A 27,944-nucleotide genomic window follows, 5' to 3' on the forward strand; every position below is an offset into this window, starting at 1 on the left:
ACAAGTCCGATGCGGGACAGGCAGGCATGGTTACAGCGGTTGCAAGGGAAAATTGGTGGGTTAGGGTTGGGTGTTGGGTTTTTCCTCCTTTGTCTTTTGTCAGTGAGGTGGGCTCTGCGGTCTTCTTCAAAGGAGGTTGCTGCCCGCCGAACTGTGAGGCGCCAAGATGCACGGTTGGAGGCGAGATCAGCCCACTGGCGATGGTCAATGTGACAGGCACCAAGAGATTTCTTTAAACAGTCCTTGTACCTCTTCTTTGGTGCACCTCTGTCTCGGTGGCCAGTGGAGAGCTCGCCATATAACACGATCTTGGGAAGGCGATGGTCCTCCATTCTGGAGACGTGACCCACCCAGTGCAGTTGGGTCTTCAGCAGCGTAGATTCGATGCTTGCGGACTCTGCCAGCTCGAGTACTTTTATGTTGGTAATGAAGTTACTCCAATGAATGTTGAGGATGGAGCGGAGACAGCGCTGATGGAAGCGTTCAAGGAGAACACATTTCACAAACTCCAAGCCATCCAGCCCTTTCACTGTATGGGAGTCTTTGTCAATATTTGGAAAGTTAAAATCTCCTACTATCACAACTTCCTGCTTCTTACATCAGTCTGTTATCACTATAGATTGGCTCCTCCAATTCTCTCTGACTATTCAACAGTCTATAATACAACCCTATCAGTGTGGTCACACCTTTCACGTTCCTCAACTCTATCCATATGGCCTCTGTTGTCAAACCCTCCTGGCTGTCCTGACCTTGCACAGCTGAGATATTTTCCCTGACTAGTGATGCCACTCCTTCCCCTTTCACTCATCCCCTCTATCACATCTGAAGCAACAGAATCCCAGAACCAAATCTCACTAACAGCAATAATGTCATAATCTCACTTGACGATCGATGCCCTAAGATCATCATCTTTTCTAACAATACTTCATGCATTAAAATAAATACACCTGAGAACATTTCGATCATGTACAAACATTTGATTTCTGTCCTCGCATGACTTTTATCCTCCTCCTTCTCATTAACTGCTCTTACATACTGATTCCCCTCCCCTTGCAAATCTAGTTTAAACCCATCGGGACAAGACTATAAACCTACCTGAAAGGATATTAATCCCCTTCCAGTTCAGATGCAATCCATCCCACCAGTACAGATCCCACCTTCCCCAGAATAGAGCCCAGTTATCTAGAAACCTGAAGCACTCCCTACTACACCATGTCTCCAGCCACGCATTAAGATGTCTTATCCTCCTATCCATGTGGCACAGTTCAATGAGATCCTGTGGTAACCTTGGACTAGGGCACACACACATTAATCTTGGAAGTGTTCATCATTGGTGGATAAAGTGGTGAAGGAGGCAGAAGGGATGCTTTTTTTTATTAAGTGTGGCAAAGATTATAAGAATTGGTATGTCACATTACAGGTTTATAGAACATTTGTTAAGACATGCTGGGAATATTGTGGACACTAGGTATCCATGGAGTGATTGTAAACTGAATTCAAAATTGGCTGAATGGGAGAAGACAGAGAATGATAGTAGAAAATTGCTTTATGCCTCAGGGATCAGTGCTGGGACCATTGTTGTTTGTTATCTATATCAATGATATGGATGAAACTGTAGAAAAGTGGATCAGCAAATTTGCTGATTACACTAAGATTGGAGGTATTGTGGACAGCAAGGAAAGTTTTCAAAGCTTGCAGAGGGATTGACCAACTGGAAATATCAGCCAGAAAATGGCAGATGGAATTTAATGCAGAAAATTGTGAGGTGTTGCATTTTAGAAGGACAAGTCAAGGTAGGACATACACAGTAAATGGTAGGGCACTGAGGAATGCGGAGGAACAAAGGGATCTGTGAACTCAGATGTATAATTCCCTGAAGTGGCGTCACTGGTAGACAGGGTTGTGAAGAAAGCTTTTGGCATCTTGGCGTTCATAAATCAAAATATTGAGAACCGGGGTTGGGATGTTATGGTGAGGTCAAACTTGGAATACTGTGTGCATTTCTGGTCACCCAACTACAGGAAGAAGATCAGTAAGATTGAAAGAGTGCAGAGATTTACTAGGATGTTGCCCAGTTCTTCAGGAATTGAGTTACAGGGAAAAATTAAACAGGTTAGGACTTTATTCCTTGGAACATAGAAGAACGAGGGGAGATTTGATAGAGGTTTACAAAATTATGAGAGGGATAGAGAGAGTAAATGAGAGTAGGCTTTTTCCACTTAGGATAGATCAATACAAGAGGACTTGGCTTTAGGGTGAAAGAGGAATGGTTTTGGGGGAGCATTAGGGGGAATTTTTTCCATTGAGAGAGTGGTGGGAGTGTGGAACAAGTTGCCATCTGATGTGGTAAATGTGGGCTCAAGTTTTAAAAATAAACTGGATAGACACATGATAGGTCTGCAGGGTTATGGAATTGGTTCAGATCAGTAGGACTAGCAGTATGATGTTTTCAGCACAGACTAGAGGGGCCAATGGCCTGTTTTCTGTGCTGTAGCGTTCTATGGAAGTTCTGATCACTACACCAGAGATGAACTGGACAGGGTGCAAGAAGAGACTGACTTTGACTTTGTTTTCCCCTGAGTGGAGGAACCTGAGGGACAATGTCAAGGGTGGCCAAACCACGAGCCACATGCATCTCTTTGACATGAATTTGCAGCTCACGGTGGTGTTTCGCTGTGTTTTTTTTTTGCTGTTTAGTGCTAGTGGGTGTGGCTTGCGATCACATGATTGTGGCACCTGTCGCCGTGTAGATTAGCAAAGTGTTCATGTGATCCAGGTCGCCCACCCATCCAAGCTCCCGGCATCCCTACCGGCGTCTCTCACCTAGGGCCCAGCTACCTGCTCTCCAGAGCCCCTAAGCTGCCCACCCATCTAAGCTCCTGACGCGCCGGTCTCCCTCCCGTCTGAGCTGCCGATGCCCCGGCCTCCCTCCCATCCGAGCTGCCGACGGCCTGGCCTCCCTCCCATCCAAGCTGCTGACGGCCCGGCCTCCCTCCCATCGCTGCCGACGGCCCGGCCTCCCTCCCATCCGAGCTGCCGACGGCCCGGCCTCCCTCCCATCCGAGCTGCCGACGGCCCGGCCTCCCTCCCATCCGAGCTGCCGACGGCCCGGCCTCCCTCCCATCCGAGCTGCCGACGGCCCGGCCTCCCTCCCGTCCGAGCTGCCGACGGCCCGGCCTCCCTCCCGTCCGAGCTGCCGACGGCCCGGCCTCCCTCCCATCCGAGCTGCCAATGCTGCAAATGATTCAGGTACTTACTGTGGTCAAAAGTTGTATGTGTGTAATAATCGACTTCCTAAATTTTATCCTAAAAATTGATCCACAAAATGTATCTATTACACAAGTATATGTTGTGTACACTTTGATTATTAAAACCAATACAAGTTTAAAAATAACGTACATGAATATAATTACATACATGCATTTCTTCATGTTTATATTATTTTTTATCAAAATGTGCACGAAAGAGTAAAATCATGTGTAATATTTTTTGATGTCTTGCGGCTCTCACACATCTGAAGATTATCGTGTGTGACTCTTACCTTAAGCTACTTTTGCCACCTCTGGACTTTCTGATGAAGGCATCAGAAAATTATAATAGATAAATTGGGTAAAAAGAAAAAATATCCCCTAGAGGGGATGTCTTAAACAAGAGAGCTTCAAGTTTAAAGTGAGTGGAAAAAGGTTTAGAGGGGATCTGAGGAAGGACTTTTTCTCCCCATACAGAGGGTGGTTGGAGACTGAAAGGTACAATCTGAAAGGTTGTGGAGTAAGATAGTGTAAATGTTTCAGAAGAATTATACAAGCAATGAAGTCGCCAAGACAGATTTCATTCAAATAAATGGGATCAGAATAGATGGGTTCTACAAGTAGCATAGACATGATAAACACACTAAAGTATTGGAGAAACTCAACAGGTCACACAGCAACCACAGGAGGCAAAGATATATAGTGTCACCTGAGCCCTTCATCAAGGAATGAGCAAAAAGCAGGCAGGCAGTCATAGGTGTATCTAGGATACGGTAGCTAGGGCACATGCCCTGGGTGCCACTTGAAGGGGGTGCCACTGTCCTCACCTCGCCCACCCAATATTGAATCGAACTCCCAAGTCCCGAGCCCAACAAAGAATCTCCGCATCTCACTGGGCTGCTTCAGGGCTGCTCCAGTACCTCGCGGAGACAGCTCAATGAGGGATCAATGGCCATCTGCTCTGCTTGGGCTAGCGCCAGGGAAATGCCAAATGGGTTCAGTTGCGTGGGGGATTATGGGTAACGAAGACGGCCACTGATTCAGTGCTGAGCTGACACCATGAAGTGCCGGAGAGGGCCCGAAGTGGCCCGATGAGATACTGGAGCAGTGCTAAATTAAATACATGGGTGTAGTGGCAAGGATTTTAGAAAATAAAGCATGTTTATTCACATAATAATGTTCGGAGCCCCATAACCTGGGCTGGGAAAAGGTGTCGCCTATGAATTGTGTTTCTGACAACCGAGAAAAGAATTGCTCATTGCAGGAAATTCTTAACTGGGTCAGGGCTACTCATAGGAAATACTTTTAAAACAATTTGGGTTGAATAACACCAGGGGGTATTTGAGAGGGGAAAAAGATGGCACAGGGAAGTCTTTTAAACTGCTTTCTCTGTATTGTTGATAAGTCTGCAAAGAATTGGATATATAAAAATCCCCATGCATGCCTTTATTCCATCAGAAAGTCCAGAGGTGGCAAAAGTAGCTTAAGGTAAGAGTCACACACCATAATCTTCAGATGTGTGAGAGCCGCAAGATATCAAAAAATATTACACATGATTTTACTCTTACGTGCACATCTTGATTTTAAAAATTATATAAATATGAAGAAATCATGTATGTAATTATATTTATTCATGTATGTTATTTTTAACTTATTTTTAAATCCCCATGAATGCCCCAATTTAAGATGCTTTCCTTTGCAAAACGATTGCATTACAAATTTCTCTCTTTTTTGCTCCTAATTGAAGCAATGAACAAGTATTATAGACCTCATGCTATAAAAAAACTCCATGGCAATTCCCTGCAAGCAGATAAAGGGAATGGCAGCGTTGTTCAGGGAAGTGTATGCTCCTCATAAAAGGGCATTTTATTCCTTTCAGTAGTTTTGGCTGACATAAAAAGAAACTATGTCCAATAAACACACGGCCTATCTTCAAAACTAGCCCAATTATGGAAATTGTCCAAATGGCAACTTTATTTGCACTTTTTTTTTTAAACTGTGGGTGGGGTGGGGGGAGTGCTTGCCATTGGCACAATTTGACCTAGATATGCCACTGCAGGCAGTTGAATATAAAGGTGGGAGAAGGAAAGCAGAACATTTTTTTGTTCAAGACCAACTTGACAACCATAGAAAAATAGCAAAACCTGCCAGGGTGGATAAGTGGGACTGAAGCTTGCCCATTTACAATCTTTTTTTCATTTAATGTTGTGTGAGCAGTTTTATTTTCCTTTGTGGTGGACCTCTACCCGATAGGCATCCCAGCACTCAAGATGGTGGCCGAACGCTGCGATCCTGCAAGGACCACACCAACTAAATGGCCTTTCTCCCTGGGTCATAGGCCGCATGGTGAGAAACAAGAAGCACTGATGGGAACACCGACCAATCGGCAGCCGGCAAGCCCGTGACGTCATTACCGCCAGAAGTGGCAAGGCAACTAGGCCCAGCAGGCCTATGTAAGGCAGGGCAAACCATTCAATAAAGCAGTACCTACTGTACCCATCTCGTGTCTGTGTCTTACTTCAGTGTCCTGCCATAGCACATGCTACATTGGTTACCCTGACTGGTCCAAATGGCATTTTGGACACAACGATGGAAGATCAAGCAACACTCCCCACAGTTTTGCTGAAACTACTAGTGTGGGTTGAGAAGGCTGAGGCCCAGTTCCAGTACGACAGATCACAGCTGACGCCACAAGGTACTATGTGAAGAGCTCGCTTTAACAAGACAGAGCTGCCAGGATTGTTGATTTCCACTGGCAACCTTCAGAGCAAGGCAAATATGTGACCTTAAAAGAGCTGTTTACCTGCACTTTTGGGCTGTTGAAGCATGAGAGCGCAGCCTGACTGTTGTATATGGACTGTTTGGGGACAGGGTCCCTTCTGCCCTCATGAGCAACATGCTAGCTTTAACAGATGGGCATAAACCTTGCCTGCTCTTTGAGCAGATCTTCTTGGAGAGACTACCAGAGAACATCTGAGGAGGATTTCAGCGACCCCAGGAAGGTCGCAGCACAAGTGGACGTGTTCTAGGGAGTAAAAACTGACTCCAGCATTGTGGTGGAACAAGTCACAAGGCCTTGCATGCAGTGGATGACGAGACCACCAAAGCTGACGAACAGGACAACAGAACCCCGCCCCCTTCCCCCCCATTGACCAGTACTGCTTCTATCATCAGAAGTGGGGTTTGGGGAGGAGTCACGTGATGGAGTAGTGACCGGACGGAGAACTCCAGCCCTCTCCAGAAAAGTCGGGAAAAACAAGAGAAAATACAAAGGCACAGAAATAAAAGTTAAAGAAAAGTGAGTATAAAGGTGGAAAGAAGATGGAGACAAAAGAAGAAAAATCAAAATCAACGGTAAGAAGAGATGAAGAGAAGACAACGGAGGAAAAAGGTGAAGGCCTTACCTGTCCGAAGAGGCCCGCTGTGGAGAGAGGAGCCCGCTACCTCAGGTCGGTAGAAAAAGAAATACAACAATGGCTCGCAGAGCCGAGTAAAAGTGCGCAACCGCGCATGAAAAAAAACACACCGACGGGAGGGGGGACCAGCTGGGGAGTCGAGCTCCACAGCCGGCAACGACAGCTGCAGAACACCTGCAGCAAGAAGAGACCACAGAAGACAATAGAAACAAGAAAGAAGAGAAGGAAAGGGCAACAAAGAAACAACAGATGGCCAACCCAGAGGAAGAAGAAGAGGAAGAATACAGTGAAATAGATGAAGGGAAAGGCAAGGTAAAGGATATACTTTCTCTTGTTAGAGGATACATGGAGTCATTTAAAGAATGGCAAACACAGGAATTCAATGATTTAAGAAGAATAAACAACACAGAAGTGAAAGTGAATAAAATAGATATGACCTTAACAGAAATGGGGAAAAAAATGGACAAGATGGAAGAACGGGCAGTAGCAGCAGAAATGGAGGTAGAAGACTTAAAAAAGAAATTGGAGGAATCTAATAAAAAAACTAAAGAGACACAAGAACTACTAGCTCAAAAAATAGATATAATGGAAAATTATAACAGAAGAAATAACATAAAGATAGTGGGCCTTAAGGAAGATGAAGAAGGCAAGAATATGAAGGAGTTTATAAAAGAGTGGATCCCTCAGACCCTAGGATGTCCAGAACTACAGCAAGAAATGGAAATAGAAAGGGCACATAGAGCATTGGCCTCTAAACCACAACCACAACAAAAACCAAGATCTATTGTAGTAAAATTCCTAAGATATACTACAAGAGAAAAGGTACTGGAGAAGACAATGGAAAAAGTAAGAGAGGGCAACAAACCACTGGAGTATAAAGGGCAAAAAATCTTCATTTATCCAGATATAAGTTTTGAACTCCTAAAGAAGAGAAAAGAGTTCAATACAGCAAAGGCGATTTTATGGAAGAAAGGGTATAAATTTATACTGAAGCATCCTGCGGTATTGAAAATATTTATTCCAGGACAACAAAACAGACTGTTCTCGGATCCAGAAGAAGCACAAAAATTTGCAGAACAATTACAAAAATAGACTGAGGGATGAAGACGGGTAATGAGAGTAAAAATGATCACGATTGATATGTATGTGGGTAAAGACAAAAATAGACTGAGGGATGAAGACGGGTAATGAGGGTAAAAATGACCACGATTGATATGTATGCGGGTAAAGAGGTATAAGAGTGAATAGAGACAATGTGCATACGTGAAAGTATCTGTAATTAGAAGAAAATATAGATAGTATAGACAAGAATTAATAAGGGAAGGTAATGGAATAGAGAGAATAAGGAGGGAATTAAAAGAGTGACCTTTGTGACATATGAAAAGTGAAATCTTTTCTGGGGGGGGCTGGGTGGGGGAAAAGAGCGGTCACTGCAAAATCAGTTGACGCTTGCGAGTGGATTCGCAAATCCAAATGGAGAGGGGAGATGTGGTTGTCCGACAAGGGATAAAGGGCAACTCAGGAGGGGAAGGGGAGATTGGGGATAAAGAAGATAGAAATAGGAGAATAAGGAAAATGTTGGATGTTGTAGGAATGTTGTCTTGTAAAGAGTTGAAAATAAGAAAACAGAAATGGAAAAGGAGGAAAGGTAATGATGGAAAAACGGAAAGAGAAGATAAACAAAATATAAAATGGCTACGCTGAACTATATGACTTTAAATATTAATGGAATACATAACCAAATTAAAAGGAAGAAACTACTAAATTTACTGAAAAAGGAAAAAATAGATATAGCATTTGCCCAAGAAACACACTTAACTGAATTGGAGCACAAGAAATTAAAGAGAGATTGGGTAGGACATGTAACAGCAGCATCGTATAATTCAAAAGCAAGAGGAGTGGCTATATTAATTAGCAAAAATGTGCCATTTAAAATAGAAGAGGAAATAATAGATCCAGCAGGGAGATATGTTATGATAAAATGTCAGATATATTCGGAGCTTTGGAATCTACTTAATATATATTCACCTAACGAAGAAGATCAAAAGTTTATGCAAGATATCTTTTTGAAGGTAGCTAATACGCAAGGGAACATACTAATAGGAGGGGATTTCAATCTGAATTTGGATCCAAATATGGATAAAACGGGGAAAAAAATTAACAGGAAGAACAAAGTAACCAAATTTATAATTAAATCAATGCAAGAAATGAAACTTGTGGACATATGGAGGAAACAAAACCCAAAAGAAAAGGAATACTCATACTACTCGACTAGACATAAAACATACTCAAGAATAGACCTATTTTTGTTATCAGCTAGTATGCAGGATAGAGTAAGAAAAACAGAATATAAATCGAGAATGCTATCGGACCATTCACCCTTAATACTGACAGTAAAGCTAGAGGACATCCCTCCAAGAATGTATAGATGGAGATTAAACCCCATGCTACTTAAAAGACAGGATTTTAGAGAATTTATTGAAAAACAATTAAAAATGTATTTTGAAGTAAATACGGAATCAGTGGAAGATAAGTTTATACTATGGGACGCAATGAAAGCATTCATTAGAGGGCAAATAATAAGATATGTAACCAAGATGAAGAAGGACTATAATCAGGAAACAGAGCAGTTGGAAAGGGAAATAGTAAACATAGAAAAAAAATTAGCAATGAAGGAAGATACAACTAAAAGAAGAGAATTGGCGGATAAAAAAATAAAATATGAAACATTACAAACATATAAGGTAGAGAAGAATATAATGAAGACAAAACAGAAATATTATGAACTAGGTGAAAAAACACACAAAATCTTAGCATGGCAGCTTAAGACAGAGCAAACTAAGAAAATGGTATTGGCAACAAGGAAAAAAGACAAACAAATTACATATAATCCAAAAGAAATTAAGGAAAACTTCAGAGAATTCTATGAACAATTATACCGAACTGAAAACGAAGGGAAAGAAGGGAAGATAGATGAATCTTTGACTAAAATTGAACTACCAATACTACAAATAGAGGAACAAAATAAATTAACAGAACCATTTGGAACAGTAGAAATACAAGAGATAATAAAAAAATTACCAAATAATAAGACACCAGGAGAGGATGGACTCCCAATAGAATTCTACAAAACATTTAAAGACTTATTAATACCGCCCCTCCTGGATGTAATCAACCAGATTGATGAGACACAAAACTTACCAGATTCATGTAAAACAGCAATAATTACAGTGATACTAAAACAAGGGAAAGATCCACTCTCACCAGCATCATATAGACCAATATCTTTGCTAAACACATATTATAAGATAATAGCTAAACTATTAGCAAACAGATTAGCAGAACAGGTACCGAAAATGGTAAATTTAGACCAAACTGGATTTATCAAAAAAAGACGCACAACAGACAATATTTGTAAATTTATTAACTTAATTCATGCAGTAGAAGGAAATAAAGCACCTGCAGTAGCAGTTGCTTTAGACGCAGAGAAGGCCTCCGACAGAGTAGAATGGAATTATTTGTTCAAAGTATTGCAAAAATTCAGTTTACCGGAGAAGTATATTAATTGGATTAAAGCATTATATAAGGGACCGTTAGCGAAAGTGACAGTAAATGGACATGTATCAAAGCAATTTAACTTAAGCAGGTCAACGCGGCAGGGATGCCCACTATCACCATTATTGTTTGCGCTAGCTATAGAACCACTAGCAGAATCGATAAGAAGAGATAATAATATAAAAGGAATAAAAATAAAAGACAGGGAATATAAAATCAGTCTATTTGCGGATGATGTGATAGTGTACTTAACAGAACCAGAACTATCAATAAAAGAACTATATAAGAAATTGAAGGAATATGGAGAAGTGTCGGGATACAAGATAAACGTAAATAAAAGTGAAGCAATGCCTATGAATAACGCGGATTTCTCAAAATTTAAGAAGGAATCCCCATTCAGATGGCAAATGCAGGCAATAAGATACCTAGGTGTACAAATAAACAAAAATCTAGGCCAATTATATAAACTCAATTACAATCCACTAATGAAAAAATTACAGGACGATTTAGAGCATTGGAAAGAGCTACCACTAACACTGATAGGAAGGATAAACTGTATTAAAATGAACATTTTTCCAAGGATACTATACTTATTTCAGGCATTGCCAATACAACTGACAGAAAAATTCTTCAAAGAGTTAAAGAAAATAATAAGGAAATTTTTATGGAGAGGGGGGAAACCGAGGATAGCACTAGATAAATTAACAGAATGGTATAAACAAGGAGGCTTACAATTGCCAAACTTCAAAAATTATTATAGAGCCGCACAATTAAGGTACCTATCAGATTTTTATCAAACAAGGGAAAAACCAGACTGGACGAGATTAGAATTAGATAAAATAGGGGAAAAGATACCTGAACACATATTATATAAATGGGACGAAAAATTGGTACAACATAGAACTTCTCCAGTATTACACCATCTCCTCAATATATGGAAGAAGATTCATGTAGAAAGAAATAAAACAAATTATCAATTACCAAAACTAATATTGACGCAAAATAAGCTACTCCCTTTTACAATAGACAAACTTTCCTTTAGAAAATGGGGAAAAAAAAGGGATTAAAAGAATAGAAAATTGTTTTTCAGGAAGTAGATTCTTATCCTTTGAACAAATGAGAGATAAGTACAATATAACTGGAGATACAGCGCTGGCATATTACCAACTGAGATCCTACTTGAAAGATAAATTAGGAAGCAATTTGAGTTTACCAGAGGGAAGTAACCTTGAATATGTGATTACAGATACAATGTTAATCAAAAGATTTATAACAAATATGTATATTAAACTGCAAGAAAAGGAGAATGAGGAAACAAATGGTAAAACTAAACAAAAATGGGAACAAGATTTAAATATAAAGATAAAAAAGGAAACATGGGAGAAATTATGTTCTGGAACGATGAGAAATACAATAAATACGAGCCTGCGTATGATACAATATAATTGGTTACACAGACTCTACATTACACCGCAAAAGTTAAATAAATGGGACCCAACAGTATCTGATAGATGTTTTCGATGTAAAAAAGAAAGGGGAACAACAATTCATGCAATCTGGACATGTGAGAGAGTAGAAAAATTTTGGGATGATCTCAATCAGATATTAAATAAAATAACAGAAAACAATATACCAAAGAATCCAGAGATCTTTCTCCTAAGTAACATAAAAAATAAAGAATTTGGAATTGACTTGGAATATGCACAAAAAAGATTTGTTAAGATAGCCCTAGCCGTAGCAAAAAAATGTATTATGTCAACATGGAAATTGGAAGATAATTTGAAAATACAACAATGGTATATAGAAATGAATAAATGTATTCCATTAGAAAAAATGACATATAGTTTAAGAAATAATATTGAAATATTCGAACAAGTATGGGAGCCTTACATTAAATACAATAGCGAAAACCTACCGGGAACAAACATTACCTAAGTTGATGGAAGGAGAAGAAAAGAAAAGAATGGACTCAGTAGAATTTCTGGTGTATTTTTGTTGAATGACAACATTGTTTGACTGGCTTAATGCAACCTAGATTGTATACCTAAAATGGATGAGAGGGGGGTGGTGGGGGGGTGGCTTGGGAGGAGGGAAGGTGGGGGGGGAGAAAAAGTCACTGTATATGTGTGAAAAAGAAAAAGTGTATACCATGGCTAATGTGATTTATGGTGTGAAAAATAAAAAATTTTTTAAAAAAAAAGAAAAAAAAAAGAAGTGGGGTTTGGAGGCCAGTCGATTCAGCCCCCCAGTGTTTCATGGAAACACCGCGGCCGACTGTTGTTAGTGGCTGCAGCAGCCGGCCAAAGTGACAGCTTCCTCCACATGTAGAATTCCTTATCGGGGTGAGAGTTCCTAGTCAACACGGGGGGCTGAAATAAGCATCCTGTGCCTCCCCCACTCCAGCCTCTGACACCCGCAATGGGAAGCCGGGCCCATCCCTGAGGACAGTGAACAATTCCAATATAAGAACTATTGGCACCCGCACCATTCCACTTCGCTCCGGGGACAGTGGGTTCACATGGACATTCACTCTGGTGACAGTGCAACAACCACTCCTGGGAGCAGACTTCCTCAGGGCTCACTGCTTGTTAGTGGACCTCAAGGGGCGGTGGCTAGTACACACCAAGACTCTTCAAATTTTCTCCCTGGGGGAGGCCAAACTACCTGGCCCCCACCTACATTCTGTCTACCTCGCCAATGAGTTCGCACGCATTCTGGTGGAATTCCCCTCCATTATGGTGCCACAGTTTACCTCAACAGAACTGAAACCCGGAGTACGGCACCACATTCTCACAAAGGGTCCCTCTCTCCATGCCAAGGCATGCCGCCTTCCCCCCGCCCCCCAAGAAACTCAACCTCGCAAAGGAAGACTTTTGAAAGATGGAAGAACTGGGAATAGTGCAGTGTTCCAACAGTCCCTGGGCATCTCCCCTGCACATGGTACTGAAGGCAGGGGGATGGAGGCCGTGTGGGGATTACTGCCACCTAAATAAGGCCACCACACTGGACAGGTATCCTGTGCCCCACATACAGATCTTTACTGTGAACTTACAGAGGGCATGGATATTTTCCAAGGTTGACCTCATCTGGGGCTATCACCAGATCCTGGTCCACCATGAGGATAATCGCTAAAACTGCCATCATCATGTCCTTTGGTTTGTTGAGTTCCTTAGGATGCCCTTTGGGCTAAAAAACACAGCCCACAGGCTGATGGACGCAGTGGACCAGGTTCTCAAGTTAACGTTCATTTTCTTGGACGACATCCTGATAGCCAGCTGCAACTGCAAAGAACATGCAGCCCACATAAGGCAGTTATGCTCCGCCTCAGTGAGGCCTCATTTGGCCTGACCATCAACCTGGCCAAATGCCAATTTGGGCAAGAGACAATAGATTTCCTGGGCCACAGAATTCAGAGGCCCAAAAAGGTAGAGGCCATTAGGTTCTCTGAACAACTCAACGCATCCATGGACAGATGCTCCTACCGCCCTGAAACATGCGGCGGGGGTGGGGGGGGAGAGACGGCATCGACGGGCCTCCAAACCCCACTGCTGGATGATGCATCCAACGCAGCAGTCGTGGTGGGGGGGGGGGGGTATGCAAGAAATTGGTCGATGGACAATGGCATCCCCTGGCCTTCTTCAACATGCACCTCACCCCCACCCCCGAGCTCAAGTACAGTGCCTATGACCATGAACTCCTGGCATTGTACTTAGCAGTCTAACATATTAGGTATTTCTTAAGGGGAGGCAATTCAAGTATTTTTTTTTTACTGATCACAAGCTGTTGACCTTTGCCTTCAATAAAGTGTTGGACCCATGGTCAGCCAGACAGCAAAAGCACCTGTCCTACATATGTGAGTTCACCACAGATATCGAGCATATCACCAGAAAGACCAAGGTGGTGGCCAACATATTATCTCAGCCAACTATCCAGGCGATGCAGACCCTGTACCAAGGGGTTGATTACGCAGCCAATGTCCCAGGCAGAGCAGACGGACCACAACATCCCTGCATACAGGACGGCAGTGACAGAAATCAAGCTACATATACTAACATTGTACTCCATCTGCCAACCTTTGTCCACTCACTTAACTCTATCCTTCTGCAGCCTCTCCACATCCGCTGTATACCAAATGTGTGACATTTCAATTCGCAAGCCTCGCCCCATTATCCCTGTGGCTTGCAGACGACCAGTGTTTTAGGTTGTGGAGCCAGTCATCAGGACCACCATCAAGATGGTGCCCAGCAGGTACATTTGACACGACCTTCGCAAACAGGTCAATAGGCCAAAATCTGCACACACTGCCAGTTGTCAAAGGTGCAGACACATGTCAAAGCTGGCATGATGGCAGTTCAGTCATGTGCACATAGACATTGTGGGACCTCTGCTGGTGTCATGGGAGGGCAAGGTACCTGTTGACGATGGCAGACCGCTTCACAAGGTGGCCAGTGGCAGTCCCACTGGAGAAAACCTCAACAGAGGCCTGCACCAGAGCCCTCATAAACACATAGGTGCCACGGTTCAGAGTCCCAGAACACCTAACATCAGACAAAGGTGCACAATTCACCTCAGTGTTCTGTGCAGCCTGGCCAGCCTCCTGGGGACCCAGCTCCATCACACCATGGCATACCATCCCCAGGACAAAGGGTTGGTGGAGAGATTCCAGAGGCACCTAAAGGCAGCCCTGATGGCTCGGCTTAAGGGTCCGAATTGGATTAATGATCTACCATGGGTCCTCCTGGGGATCCATACAGCACCAAAAGAGGATTTCAACCCCTCAGCAGTGGAAATGGTTTACAGCGCACCCCTAATCACTCCCGGGGAATTCCTGGCAACTGTCAGGGACACGGACGAACCACCAGCAGAAACCCTTGAAAGACTGAGGGAACAACTGGGTGCGCTGGCCCCGGCACAGTCCTCAGTGTGGTCAGCCCAAAATGTTCATCTCCAGGGACCTAGAAAGCTCCAAGTATGTCTTCATATGACAGGGAGCACACCAGGCACTGCTGAAGTGGTCATACGAGGGGCCTTTATTGGGTGATCAGACACAACGGGACCATATGTGTGCTGGATATTGGCGGCATAGAAGAGACATTTTCTATTAACCTCCTCAAACCAGCACATTTGGACATCAGTCAACAGATCACCCCTCTGTGCCACAGAGATAGTCCACCCAAAACCAGAGACAGTGTCCAGATCACTACCCAATAGGTGTCCCCACACACACGATGGCGATTGAAAGCAGCGATCCACAAGGACCTCACCAACTAAATGGCCTTTCTCCCGGGCCCCACGCTGTGTAGCGGGAATAGATGAGCACTGATGGGAACGCTGACCAATCGGTGACTGGCGAGCCTATGACATCATTACCGCCGGAAGCAGCAGGACAACCGGCCCAGCAGATCTATAGAAGTCAGGGTAAACCATTCAATAAAGCAGTACTGATTGTACCTCCCTCATGTGTGTGTCTTACTTCAGCGCCCTGCCATAACACACATTACACCCCAAGCAATTTGTGAATAATCGGTTTGCTGACTGCCTACTTAGTAGCACGCGCACACGTGTTTTCCACACAAAGGAAATTAATGTGCACACAAAAGGTTAATTACCTAAAATAATGTCATTAATAATTAGACGTATTGAGTATAATCTCTTAGCTAACTGTTTCATTAACTAGTTAGTCAGTTTTTCAAATACCCCTTTGCACATCACTAATTTACTTCACCTCACCTTTCCTGTTCCAGTTTGCACAGCTGCAGCCATGTTTGGTGGACAGTGCTCATAAAGTTTGCAAAGATCGGTTACAAATTCTGTAGATAGGTTACTGAGTTTTTAGTGAAAAAATATTGATTCACTATGTCGAATTCAAAAGAAGCGAAGGATGTAAAGCACAAAAGAACTACAAGTTTAAAGATGAGCAAGAGTGAAAATGATCAAACCCAGAGGAGATCAAAGTTCTTATCGACAGCGTGTTGTTAGCTGTTAAAATAAAAAAAAACTCTTTACATTCAGTTCAACACATTAATGTTCAACTCCTAGGCAGCTGGCGAAGCAAAAATTATGCATTGGAATTTCTGGAGGCAATCATCTATATTGTTCAGAAAGACATGTTTGAAGAAATAGCGTCAGCAGATTTTCACACGTTGACAGTTGATGAAACCACAGACATACCTGTCAACAAATATCTCATTCTGGACTTCAAATTCAGATCTAAAAATTGGCAGAATACTTCTGCTATTGTTTCAGAGATCAAGTATTTTAAGGAAGAGAAGAAACTTGACCCCCATGAAATGGTGTTGTTTACATCTGATGGAACTTCAGTGATGTTGGCCAGAGTTAATGACATCGCAGAAAGTCTGAAACAGGACATTCCACACTTAGTTCAGCAACACCCTGTAGCACACAGTGAAGATCTGGGGATATGCGATGCATGGAAAGAAGTCATTAATAAGGGCATTGAAACTTTGATGAGAATAATCTATAGTGTTTTCTCGATCTACAGTTTAAAAAATGCAAATTTAAAGAAATTGCAGAGGCCTCTGAAAATGAAGCTATTGCTTTCTGACCATTTAAGGTTAGATGGTTATCTCAACACTTTGCATTGCAGGCAATATTAAAAAATTGAGGCACTCATCACATACTTTGAAGAAGATAAGTTAAATGACCCTGTGGCTGCATACTGTCACAAAAAATTGATAAACATCACCTACAAAGTAGCTTTGCAGGTTTTGAGTGATGTTTTTGAAGAACTGGCTGCAGTGTGCAAGATTCTGCAAAAGAGTGGCCTGACCCCGATTGATTCACTTCATTTTGCACGAAGCAAAATTAACAAAATAGGAAAGCAGTATCTGGGAGACCCTGTTTCATCGAGTGACAAAGTTAAAGTTTTGCTCAGCTAACAACCTGAAGATGTACCAGTAGATACAAGTTCGCTGTTGACTTTTATAAATCGTCTTTGTGTTCATTTAGAAGAAAGGTTTTCTGAAGATGAAGTTCACGAATGGTCAGCTTTTGATTTCTCTGCATTTGCAGATTGTGACTTCACATTTGGCGATAAACAAGTTAATGCCTTATGTGTAAAATATCAGGATTTTCTAGATGAAAATACAGTTTAATGATTTCAAATTTTCCATGCAAGAAAAAATTAAATCCAAACTGATTTCAAACTTTTACTCAAATGATGGCATTTGTACTTCAAAATGAACAGTTTTGCGAACTTGCAAAGTTGATTGACATTCCTGCATCTAGTGAGGACTGTGAGTGAGGTTTTAGCCTAATGAATCAACTTAAAAACAAGCTGAGAAACTGTTTAGGTGAATGTCATTTGGATATGCTAATGAGAATCAAATGCTATCAATTGGATGGAAGTTCTATTAGTCTAGATAGAGTTTACAAAGAATGGATAACTACCAGACAAGAGAGAGAAAGAAATAACTGAGTGACTTAAATATGTATGCTAGTCCAATGTTATTCTGTGCAGTTTTATGTCAAATATTTTGTAAATCTATATAAACTGTGCTATATGTGAAGATTTTCACATTAAGTATCTGGATAGCTTGTCAACTAGCTTTGTAACTGAATGAGTTTTAATTTAACCATTTCCAGCAACTTTAATAATAATAATCTGTGAAATGATGGGTGTTATTGTTATTAATTTATTTAGACATTGCATCACATCAAAATAAGATACTCAATGATGTTTAATTTAACAGAACAGCAAACTGAAGAAAGTAGTTCAAAGAATAGAATAAAATCTTAACTAAATATGTTACTTCATAGAATGCAATCATAATTGTATTATATTAAACCATGCCAATACAGTTTTATTAGCCATGAGAGACAGACTGTGCCAAAATGATCTTGAATCAATTTCAAGTTTACATTTGCACAAGCATTCAGTGCACACATACTTTAGTCATGGGGGGGGGGGGGGGGGGGGGCGGGGCAAAATCACACAACGCAAGATTTTTGTGCACATTGACTGTTAAAAATTAGAGGGAACATTGGTTTTTAGTAGTTATAAAATAAGATGTTCTGTGTTGAGCACAATGACACAGAACCATGTTGTATTGCCCAGAAAACATTTCTACACAAACTTAAATTTGTTAAAAAAAATAAGCTTTCCTTCCAGAAAAATAAATGAATAGCAATGTTGAAATAACAAATCCTTAATTTGAAAGGCATATTTGTTCATGTTTTGAACAGATTTTAAAAAAAATTATTGAACAATATATAGAATGTATTTAAAGTATCAAACAAGATAGCATAATTGAAAAGAAGAGAATCAGAAAAATGAAACACTGCAACTACCTTGTCTCAACCTATCAGCCTAACAATGATATTTTGATTTGATTGATGGGTGCGGAGAAATATTCAGTGTAGTAAACGATCAGAATGGGGTGGAAGGTCAGTCAGGCAGTAAAGTGGACTTCTATCAAAGCGTGGAGGTTCCTCAATGTGAAGTGTAAATGCTGTTTAATTCTGCCATATTTTCCCACCTCCAGAACAGTGTTGAAATTTATCACTTTGAAATCAATTAGAAATGTCATGACAAGATTTTGTGATGGTCTGATAATCTTAGAATGAAAAAAAGCAACAGAATTTAATCGAGAATTATATTTTGGCAATTAATGCCACTTTTTTTTAAAAAAAGAAACAGAAATGTAATCTCTTTCCACAAAGATTTAGTCATGGTATATTAGCAAACCAAGCATTCATGATTATCAGAATAAGGAAAACTGATTTACACATCAGGACTGATTACTGTAGGTCTTGGGATATTTTATATTAGTACCTCTTCCACAAGAATATTATCCAATAGACAAATTCAAATAAATATATTCCACTTCCCAAAATGACAATCGATATTACAAGCAAGTAAGCTTGGTAGTTTGAATCTAGGCAAATTTTTCAAGAAAAGCTGCAATGTTCATTGCTGGATTTTCAACTTCCATTCTTATGTGAAAACAATAGCAATTTTAGTCCTGAAAAGCATCCCATGGAACGTTACAGGTGCAGATATACAAAATGGACATTAAAGTGAATATACACAAACATGAGTAAATAAAAAACTTGGCCAAAGAGATGGTATGCAAGGAGTTTGTAAAAGGGTAAAGATTAAATGGAAATGTTTTGAGTAGGAATTTCAAAGCACACAGCATGGATGGGTTTGATGCTGGAGCGATGAAACAATGAAGAGTGTGGAAGAATACACAAGAACATAGATTATTAGGGATTTATTCAGATAGTTAGAGCCTGCATATGGTAAACCATAAAGAGAATGAAACAAACATGAACGATACAATTAAAGAGTGGGTGGACCTGGCAAAAAGAATATCTGACGAAGTGTGAAATTGTTGACTTTGGCAAGAATAAAAAAGGTATTTTATCTCAATGGTGAAAGCATGGGGAGCTCTGGGATGCAGGTATGGGTGCCATATTGCATGGTTCATAGTGCATGAGCAGCAAAGAACTAGGAACATTAATAGAACATTTTTGTTGGAAAGTGCAAAAGTGAGGAGCTTATACTTAAATGGCATCTGGAAACTAAATGTGGAGTTCGGAAGAACCTTATTAAACCTGTAATGATTGGTTCTACATGGTGAACTTTAGAAGAGGGGCATGATTGAAAATAAGAGGTCATAACAAAGTGACACTTGTAGGAGAATCCAGAATTAGGTGTCTGTTTAAAAACAAAGGATTATTTTTTGAAGATGGAAATGAACCAAATTTTTTTCTCAAAAGGTCATGAGTCCTTGGACACTTTTTAAATAGATATTTAAAAAGAAAAAGGATAGAAAGTTATAGCAAGTAAATGGGAAAGCAGACTAGAGATTACACAAAGATCAACTATGATCTTAAAAAAATGTATGCTTTTGAGGAGCTGAATGGCCTACTCCTGCTGCTAACTTGTGTGATCAATGGTAACCAGAGCAATATTTCAATAGCAGAACCCACCCCATTGAAAGGACTTATGCAAGGAGAAAGTTAACAGTATAGAAGTCTACAAGATGGATGAAAGGCAATGAAAGACAAATTTCATTTCTATTATCGCAAAGAAATGAAAGGTATACCTCTGCTTGTAATGTGACTCACATCAATAAGCTTCCCACTGGAGTGGAGCTAATCTGCAGGACAAATGGAAAACTGTTCAACCTACGTCACCTCTACTCCAAAACCAAGGACAACGCAAGTTTAGTCATTAAGCTGCAGAATGCAGATGACACATGGGCTTGCACAGATTCAGAGACGGGGCTCCAAGTCATCATCGATTTGTTCACTGAAGCACTTGACAGAATGGGACTAAGATTTAAGATCAGTAAAAGAGATCCTCTAACAACCCACTTTTGCTGTTCAATACCAGCCTCTGATAATAAAGGCCCATAAGGTGTCTCTGGAAAAAGTGGACTAATTCTATATCTCGGGAAAACTTCTGAATGAATATTGACATTTCTGATAAAATTCACACCGTCTTCAGTATACCAGCTCAGTTTTAAGCAATCTGAGGAAAAGAGTATATGAAGATCAAGATCACAAATCTGGGTCAGAGCTTATAGTCTATCAAGCTGCTATGTCCTCCACCTTCCTATGAGCTTCTGGGACTGACAACAGACACTTGAAGTACCACCAATATGGTCTGCAAAATCCTCCAAATCCACAGGCAGAATTACTGAACTAACGTTTGCAGCACCAGGCACCCAAAACAGTTACTCAATATTAACCTCCATCATAGCAAGAGATTACCAGGTGGAGAGAGGGAATGATTGAAGGACACTCCCAAAGCCTACTTGAGAAAGGACAATGCCCACTGATTATTTTTCAAATTTCAGATTTATTGTCAGAGTACATACATGACATCACATACAACCCTGAAATGCTTTTTTCTGCAGGCGAGACAGAATTACCGCATATTGGTAGTGCAAAAAAAACCTGTACACAGCATATGTATATGTAAACAAATAAAGAACTGTAAACAGATAATGAATGCAAACAAAATGACTGTGCAATACAGAGACAATTTTTAAAATCATAAAATGAACAATTAAGAGTCCTTAAATGAGACCCTGATTGAATTTGTAGGGGTGGTAGCTGTTCCTAAACCTGATGATGCGAGCCTTGTGACCCCTTTATCTTTTTCGTGATGTCAGCAGCGAGAATAGATCATGTGCTGGGTGGTGTGGATCCTTGATGATTGCTGCTGCTCTCCGAGAGAAGCGTTTCCTGTTCTTGATAGTAGGGAGGGTTTTGCCTGTGATGTCCTCAGCTGTGTCCACTACCTTTTGGAGGGCTTGACACTTAGGAGTATTGGTGTCCCCATACCAGACTGTGATGCAGCCAATAAGCACATTTTCCACCACACATATGTTGAAATTTGCCAGAGTTTCTGACGTCATACCAAACCTCTGCAAACTCCTGAGGAAGTAGAAGCGCTGACATGTTTTCTTCACAACACCATTAGTGTGTTGGGTCCAGGAAAGATCCTCCAAGATAGTGTCCCCCAAGAACTTAGATCTGCTCACCCTCTCCACCTCCGATCCCCCAACAATCACTGGATTGCATACCTCTGGCTTTCCCTTCCTGAAGACAACCATCAACTCCTTAGTTTTGGTGACATTGAGTGTAAGGTTGTTGTTGGTGCACCATTCATCCAAGTTTTTAATCTCCTTCTTATATGTAGACTCATCCCCTTCCTTTATACAACCTACTATCGTAGTATCGACAGCAAATTGGTAGATGCTGTTATTGATGCACGAGCCACAGAGTCGTAGGTGTGAAGTGAGTAAAGCAGGGGACTAAGAACACAGCCCTGTGGTGCTCTGGTACTGATGGAGATTGTGGAGGAGATGTTCTTACCAATCCTCACTGATTGTGGTCTGGAGGTAAGGAAATCTATGATCCAATTACACAGTAGGGTGGTAAGTCCCAGGTCTTGGAGTTTGCAAACCCGTTTTGAGGGGAAGATGGTGTTAAATGGTGAACTATAGTCGACAAACTAGAAACACAAAATGCTGGAGAAGCTCAGCAGGTTAAAGGAGAACTTCAGGGCAGGCATCCCTCAAATAGCTTTCACAGAGTTGTAGTAGTCAGAAGTAAATCACAGAATTCTGTAATTTACTTGTAGTCGATAAAGAGCATCCTGTTCAGGTGTTCCAGGGTTTTGTATAAACCCACTGAGATTGCATCTGCCATAGACCTGTTACTACGATAAGCAAATTGGAACAGATCCATGTCGCGCTCAGACAGGATCTAATATGCTTCAACACCAGCCTTTCAAAACACTTCATCACTGTTGATGTAAGTGCTATTGGTCAATAGTCATTAAGGCAGGTTACTGCACTCTTCTTGGGCACTGGTATGATTGATACCTGTTTGAAACAGTGGGTATCAGACCCTGCTGGAGTGAGATACTGAAGACATCCATGTATACATTGGTAAGTTGGTCATCACAGATTTTAAATACTCGGCCAGGTACTCCGTCTGGGTCGGATGGTTTCCTCGGATTAACTCTCTTGTAGGCAACACGCATGTCATGGAAATACCTGGCCCAGGACTGCTCAGATGAAGAAGCATTCTATCATACACAGCAGAAAGTGCACACTACCCATCAAATTACCCATCTATCCACTTGGTGCAGAGTCTGCAGATGCCACATTGGCCTCCGCCACTCAGTACCTTCAGAATTGGAAAGGAAAAAAGCCATCTTCAATCCCAAGATACTGCTTAAGATAAAGATACTAGAAAATTATGACAAAAATTGTTCATATTGCCTTATTAAATCTAACAAGAATTAAAGTATCATTGGATAATATTTTTCATTTGGTTTCATTGAAGTGTAATCTGGTTAAGATAATGCATTTTATCAAGGAGTGATGCTTATATAAAAATAAAGTTACTCAAGTATATTTACTGGCATTTCAGCAAAATGTAATAAGGAGTGCAAAATATCAGGTAATTTCTCTTCTTTATTCTTTGGCTTGGCTTCGCGGACGAAGATTTATGGAGGGGGTAAAAGTCCACGTCAGCTGCAGGCTCGTTTGTGGCTGACAAGTCCGATGCGGGACAGGCAGACACGGTTGCAGCGGTTGCAGGGGAAAATTGGTGGGTTGGGGTTGGGTGTTGGGTTTTTCCTCCTTTGCCTTTTGTCAGTGAGGTGGGCTCTGCGGTCTTCTTCCAAGGAGGTTGCTGCCCGCCCAACTGTGAGGCGCCAAGATGCACGGTTGGAGGCGAGATCAGCCCACTGGCGGTGGTCAATGTCAGGTAATTTAAAACATATGGAATTACCCAAGTTCCACTTATGCCTGCAAGTTCAGCAATCTTTAATGCTGTTTCAAGATTTAATTCTTTCAGAGGAAATAGCAAATAGCATTTACAAGCCATTTACATAACCTTAAATTGGAACACTGTTTTCATACTCTAAGGCAAATTCAAAAGTTTCTTCATATCCAAAAATACATTGAATAATAAAAGCGACCCTAACCAATTAATAAATCCAATTAATAATTTATTTTCGTGCTCATTTAATTTGTATTAACATAATTGCAATAAAGTACTACTCTTATACATCTAATTGATACATTATATTAGGGTTGCTGAATTGCACTGACTCAAATATGCAGTTATACAAATAAATTTGGGCAGAAATGAACTGAAATTCAACCTGAACAATTTCAAGTATATTTGGATACAGTTTCACTGATTTTGTACAAATTATAAATTCAAGTTTTCAAGGTTTGTGTATCCTTTAAAACTACCAGAATGGTTTTCTGTAGGGAATAATATGAACTTTGTTTTTTTTTTAAAATTACATTTTGAAAAAGTTAAGAAAGATCCAATAATCACTGGCTATAGCAATTTACTGCATCTCTAGTAAACCTCTTTGGAGGGCATTGCATCAATTCTCAGAATAACCTTACTAATTATTTATCAACTTCACAACAGTCTCTAGAGGGCCAAAGTTGCATTGATTCACACATATCAACCGATCAAACAATCAAACCAAAAGTCCTGCAAGGTGAATCAAACATTATATTCCAAAGGGTTACTACAGCAATTAACACATTGTGACCAGAGATAACTAAACCATGATTTAAGATCATTTGGATTATCTCAGCAAACATCCTAATGCATGTGGTTCTCACAGGCAGTTTCTCACCATTCAACTTTCCATTTGGAATATTTCATTTAAACATGAAATATGGTTGACCTCCTCATCCCCAAATTAAATTAGAAAAAGTCAACATCCATTAATCAGCTGAACTTTAGTCACTAAAATGCAATATTTGTCAAATGCAAAGCTAAATGAAAAAGAAAATAAGCTTTCTGATTTAAAAAAAATATATTTTACATTAATCCACAGAAAATGCATACAAAGTGAAAATACCAGGTTATATTATCCATACCTCTGTACAAAAAGGTGTCAGTGTTGGATGCACAACCGGTTGAACGTATGTATGGAAAATAGATTCAATCTCCAGGGTCCTACCATGTAACTTTAAGATTGGGAATTCAATAATTTCCTGAAGTGGAAGAAGAATAAAATGATAAATGAATTTGTTCTCTTTATATAAAGAATAACATTTTCATTAGCTTCATGTGTATAGGTCCTGGAACTCTCATAATTATGATTATTCTATATTATAAGATGTTGCTTAATTTCTTTACATTATTTAGAATAGCTGAAAAATATTCATTTAAGCTGTGAGGAACACCAGGAAGGTGATGGTGTGGCTGTGCCTTCTTCAGTTTTTGGATTCCAGCAGTGCACAGAAACCTAAATATATTCAAGATTACGAACTTAATAGAGTTAATAAAAGGTTTACACATAGTGTATATACATACGTACATTTCTTTCTTTCTTCTTCTTTGGCTTGGCTTTGCGGACAAAGATTTATGGAGGGGTATGTCCACGTCTGCTGCAGGCTCGTTGGTGACTGACAAGTCCAATGCGGGACAGGCAGGCACGGTTGCAGCGGTTGCAAGGGAAAATTGGTTGGTTGGGGTTGGGTGTTGGGTTTTTCCTCCTTTGTCTTTTGTCAGTGAGGTGGGTTCTGCGGTCTTCTTCAAAGGAGGTTGCTGCCCGCTGAACTGTGAGGCACCAAGATGCACAGTTGGAGGCGATATCAGCCTACTGGTGGTGGTCAATGTGGCAGGCACCAAGAGATTTCTTTAAACAGTCCTTGTACCTCTTCTTTGGTGCACCTCTGTCTCGGTGGCCAGTGGAGAGCTCGCCATATAACACGATCCTGGGAAGGCGATGGTCCTCCATTCTGGAGACGTGACCCACCCAGCGCAGTTGGGTCTTCAGCAGCGTGGATTCGATGCTTGCGGACTCTGCCAGCTCGAGTACTTCGATGTTGGTGGTGAAGTCACTCCAATGAATGTTGAGGATGGAGCGGAGACAGCGCTGATGGAAGTGTTCTAGGAGCCGTAGGTGATGCCGGTAGAGGACCCATGATTCGGAGCCGAACAGGAGTGTGGGTATGACAACGGCTCAGTACACGCTAATCTTTGTGAGGTTTTTCAGTTGGTTGTTTTTCCAGACTCTTTTGTGTAGTCTTCCAAAGGCGCTATTTGCCTTGGCGAGTCTGTTGTCTATCTCGTTGTCGATCCTTGCATCAGATGAAATGGTCCAGCCGAGGTAGGTAAACTGGTTGACCGTTTTGAGTTTTGTTAACATACATACAGCATGGTAAAAGGCCCTTTCAGCCCACGACCCATGCCATACGATTACATCCAATTTACTTACAACCCCAGTATATTTTGAATGGTAGGAGGAAACCAGAACCCCTGGGAAAAACCCACACAGACATGGGGAGAACATACAAACTCCTTAAAGGCTGCATGGGGTTTGAACCCAGGTCCCAAGCACTAGCACTGTAACAGAATTGCACTTACTGCTATCCTGGTTAAAAGGGGAACAGAAATAATGATGGGATGCAAGACAGATGAATCTTATGGACCTGAACATTTGCATCCTTGGATATTTAGATAAATGAGTCAAGAAACTGAAGGTGCATCAGTGATGTTTACCCAAACCATGCTATATTCTGAAATTGTGATTCAGGAAGAGAGAGGAGAATCCAGGAAACTATTGATATTACGAGATCTGTGTGGGACGTATTAAAATATTAAGGGAAGAGGGTTGAACATTTGAGAATGAACACATATTTATGGTTTAAAGTGAATCAATATGGAGTTGTGAAGGCCATGCAAGGCCTAATTTCACCTTCCTTTTTTTTGTGGAGGTACTTAAAATGCTACATCATATATGTTGACAACGGAAAAGGTATTTAACAAGGTTCCATGTGAAAAATCATGAGCAAATATCAAATGAGAGAATTGATCAACTGCATCATTAATCAACTGTATGCTGGAAATGCTCTGCAGACGGAATTCAATAAAACTGGAGACAGACTGCAGATGCTGGAATCCGAAGCAGAAAGCAATCATCGGCTGAAGAAACTCAGTGGGTCGGGCAGAATCAGTGGGAGAAAAAAAATGGTTGATATTTTGGTTTATTGTCTTTCTTCAAGAACATCAACCATTCCTTGTCTCCCATTGATCTTGTTTGATTTCCTCCAGCAGATAGTTTGTTGCTTGTTGGTGAATCACACGTCTATTTGTATTGCGCACAAAACACAACCAGAGGGGACAAAGTAATGATTAGGGAAGGTGGGGAAGTGTGTGGCAAAAGTTGGGGAGGGACAAAAAAAAAGCAACAACCTGATGAAAGATAGTTAAAAAAAAAATAGAAATGGCTGGCAGCAGGCCCATAATATCATCAAAGACCAATCTTGGTGTGATTTAACGGCTACATCTTTTGGTGGCAAATTGTGGAAACTTTTGGCCCCTAACCTATCTAACCATGCAAGTCCACTCATCGCCTTTGCTTAGCATTTTTTCCTTCAATCTTTTATTCCAATGGTGGATTCTTTCATCTTCCTTTACTTGGTTTTCTTTCTTGAGAAAGAATATATTGCCATTAGAGGCAGTGCAGAGGAAGTTCACCAGGTTGAATCATCAGGGAGAGATTGAGTCACCGGACTGAATTCACTGAAATTTAGATGAGAAGGGACCTCAAGAAGCACAAAAATGTAAAAGGAATATTTAAGATAGAAGCAGGAAAGTAGTGTCTATTGGTAGGTGAGACGAGAACCTAGAGACATAGTCTCAAGATTCGGCAGAATAGATTTAAGACAACAATGAAAATTAACTACTTTTCCCAGAGAGTGGTGAATATGTGGAATTCTCTGCCCAGGGAAGTAGTATACGCTGCCTCATTAAATATATTTAAGAAACAGATAGATTTTTGCATGGTAGGGAAATTAAATGAGGAAACAGCAGTAATGAGACTGAGTCCATGGTCAGATATGCATGATCTTTTATTGAATGGCAAAGCAGGCTCAACAGGCCAGATGGTTTACTCCTGCTCCTACCTTATGTTTTTGTAGTGTAAATGAATTTTGTTGCACAGATAATTATACAAGCAGTGGTTTTTTTTCCTATTATAAGAGAGGGAAGTCGAAGAGGTTTACAGTTCAATTGACAGACCATTACTCATTCTGCTAATTTACTTTAATTTTTCCCATATTTTCCCTTGCAAACAAGGTGATTTGGAATCTACAATACAGAAAGAGATTGCATGGCCCAATAATCTGCATTGGTGCCTTCATGTCCTTGACAGTAAAAATGTTAACCCTTTTCTCCATCTTGCACATATCTACAT

General features: G+C 40.7%; 1 protein-coding gene across 16 annotated transcripts in view; it reads right to left on the reverse strand.

Moving 5' to 3' along the window:
* LOC138763888 (ERI1 exoribonuclease 3-like) overlaps window positions 1-27,944 on the reverse strand; it is a 453,927-nt gene that overhangs the window by 364,694 nt on the left and 61,289 nt on the right. For 15 of the 16 annotated variants that reach the window (XM_069938825.1, XM_069938823.1, XM_069938820.1 and 12 more), the window contains exon 3: window positions 24,619-24,735. The exons of the other annotated variant lie outside the window; for it this stretch is intronic. In XM_069938825.1, coding sequence (XP_069794926.1) covers window positions 24,619-24,735 — 117 coding nt within the window. The remainder of the gene's footprint in view (window positions 1-24,618; window positions 24,736-27,944) is intronic. 16 annotated transcript variants of the gene reach the window in all.

Source organism: Narcine bancroftii, chromosome 5, assembly GCF_036971445.1.
Source record: "Narcine bancroftii isolate sNarBan1 chromosome 5, sNarBan1.hap1, whole genome shotgun sequence".
NCBI lineage: Eukaryota > Metazoa > Chordata > Chondrichthyes > Torpediniformes > Narcinidae > Narcine > Narcine bancroftii.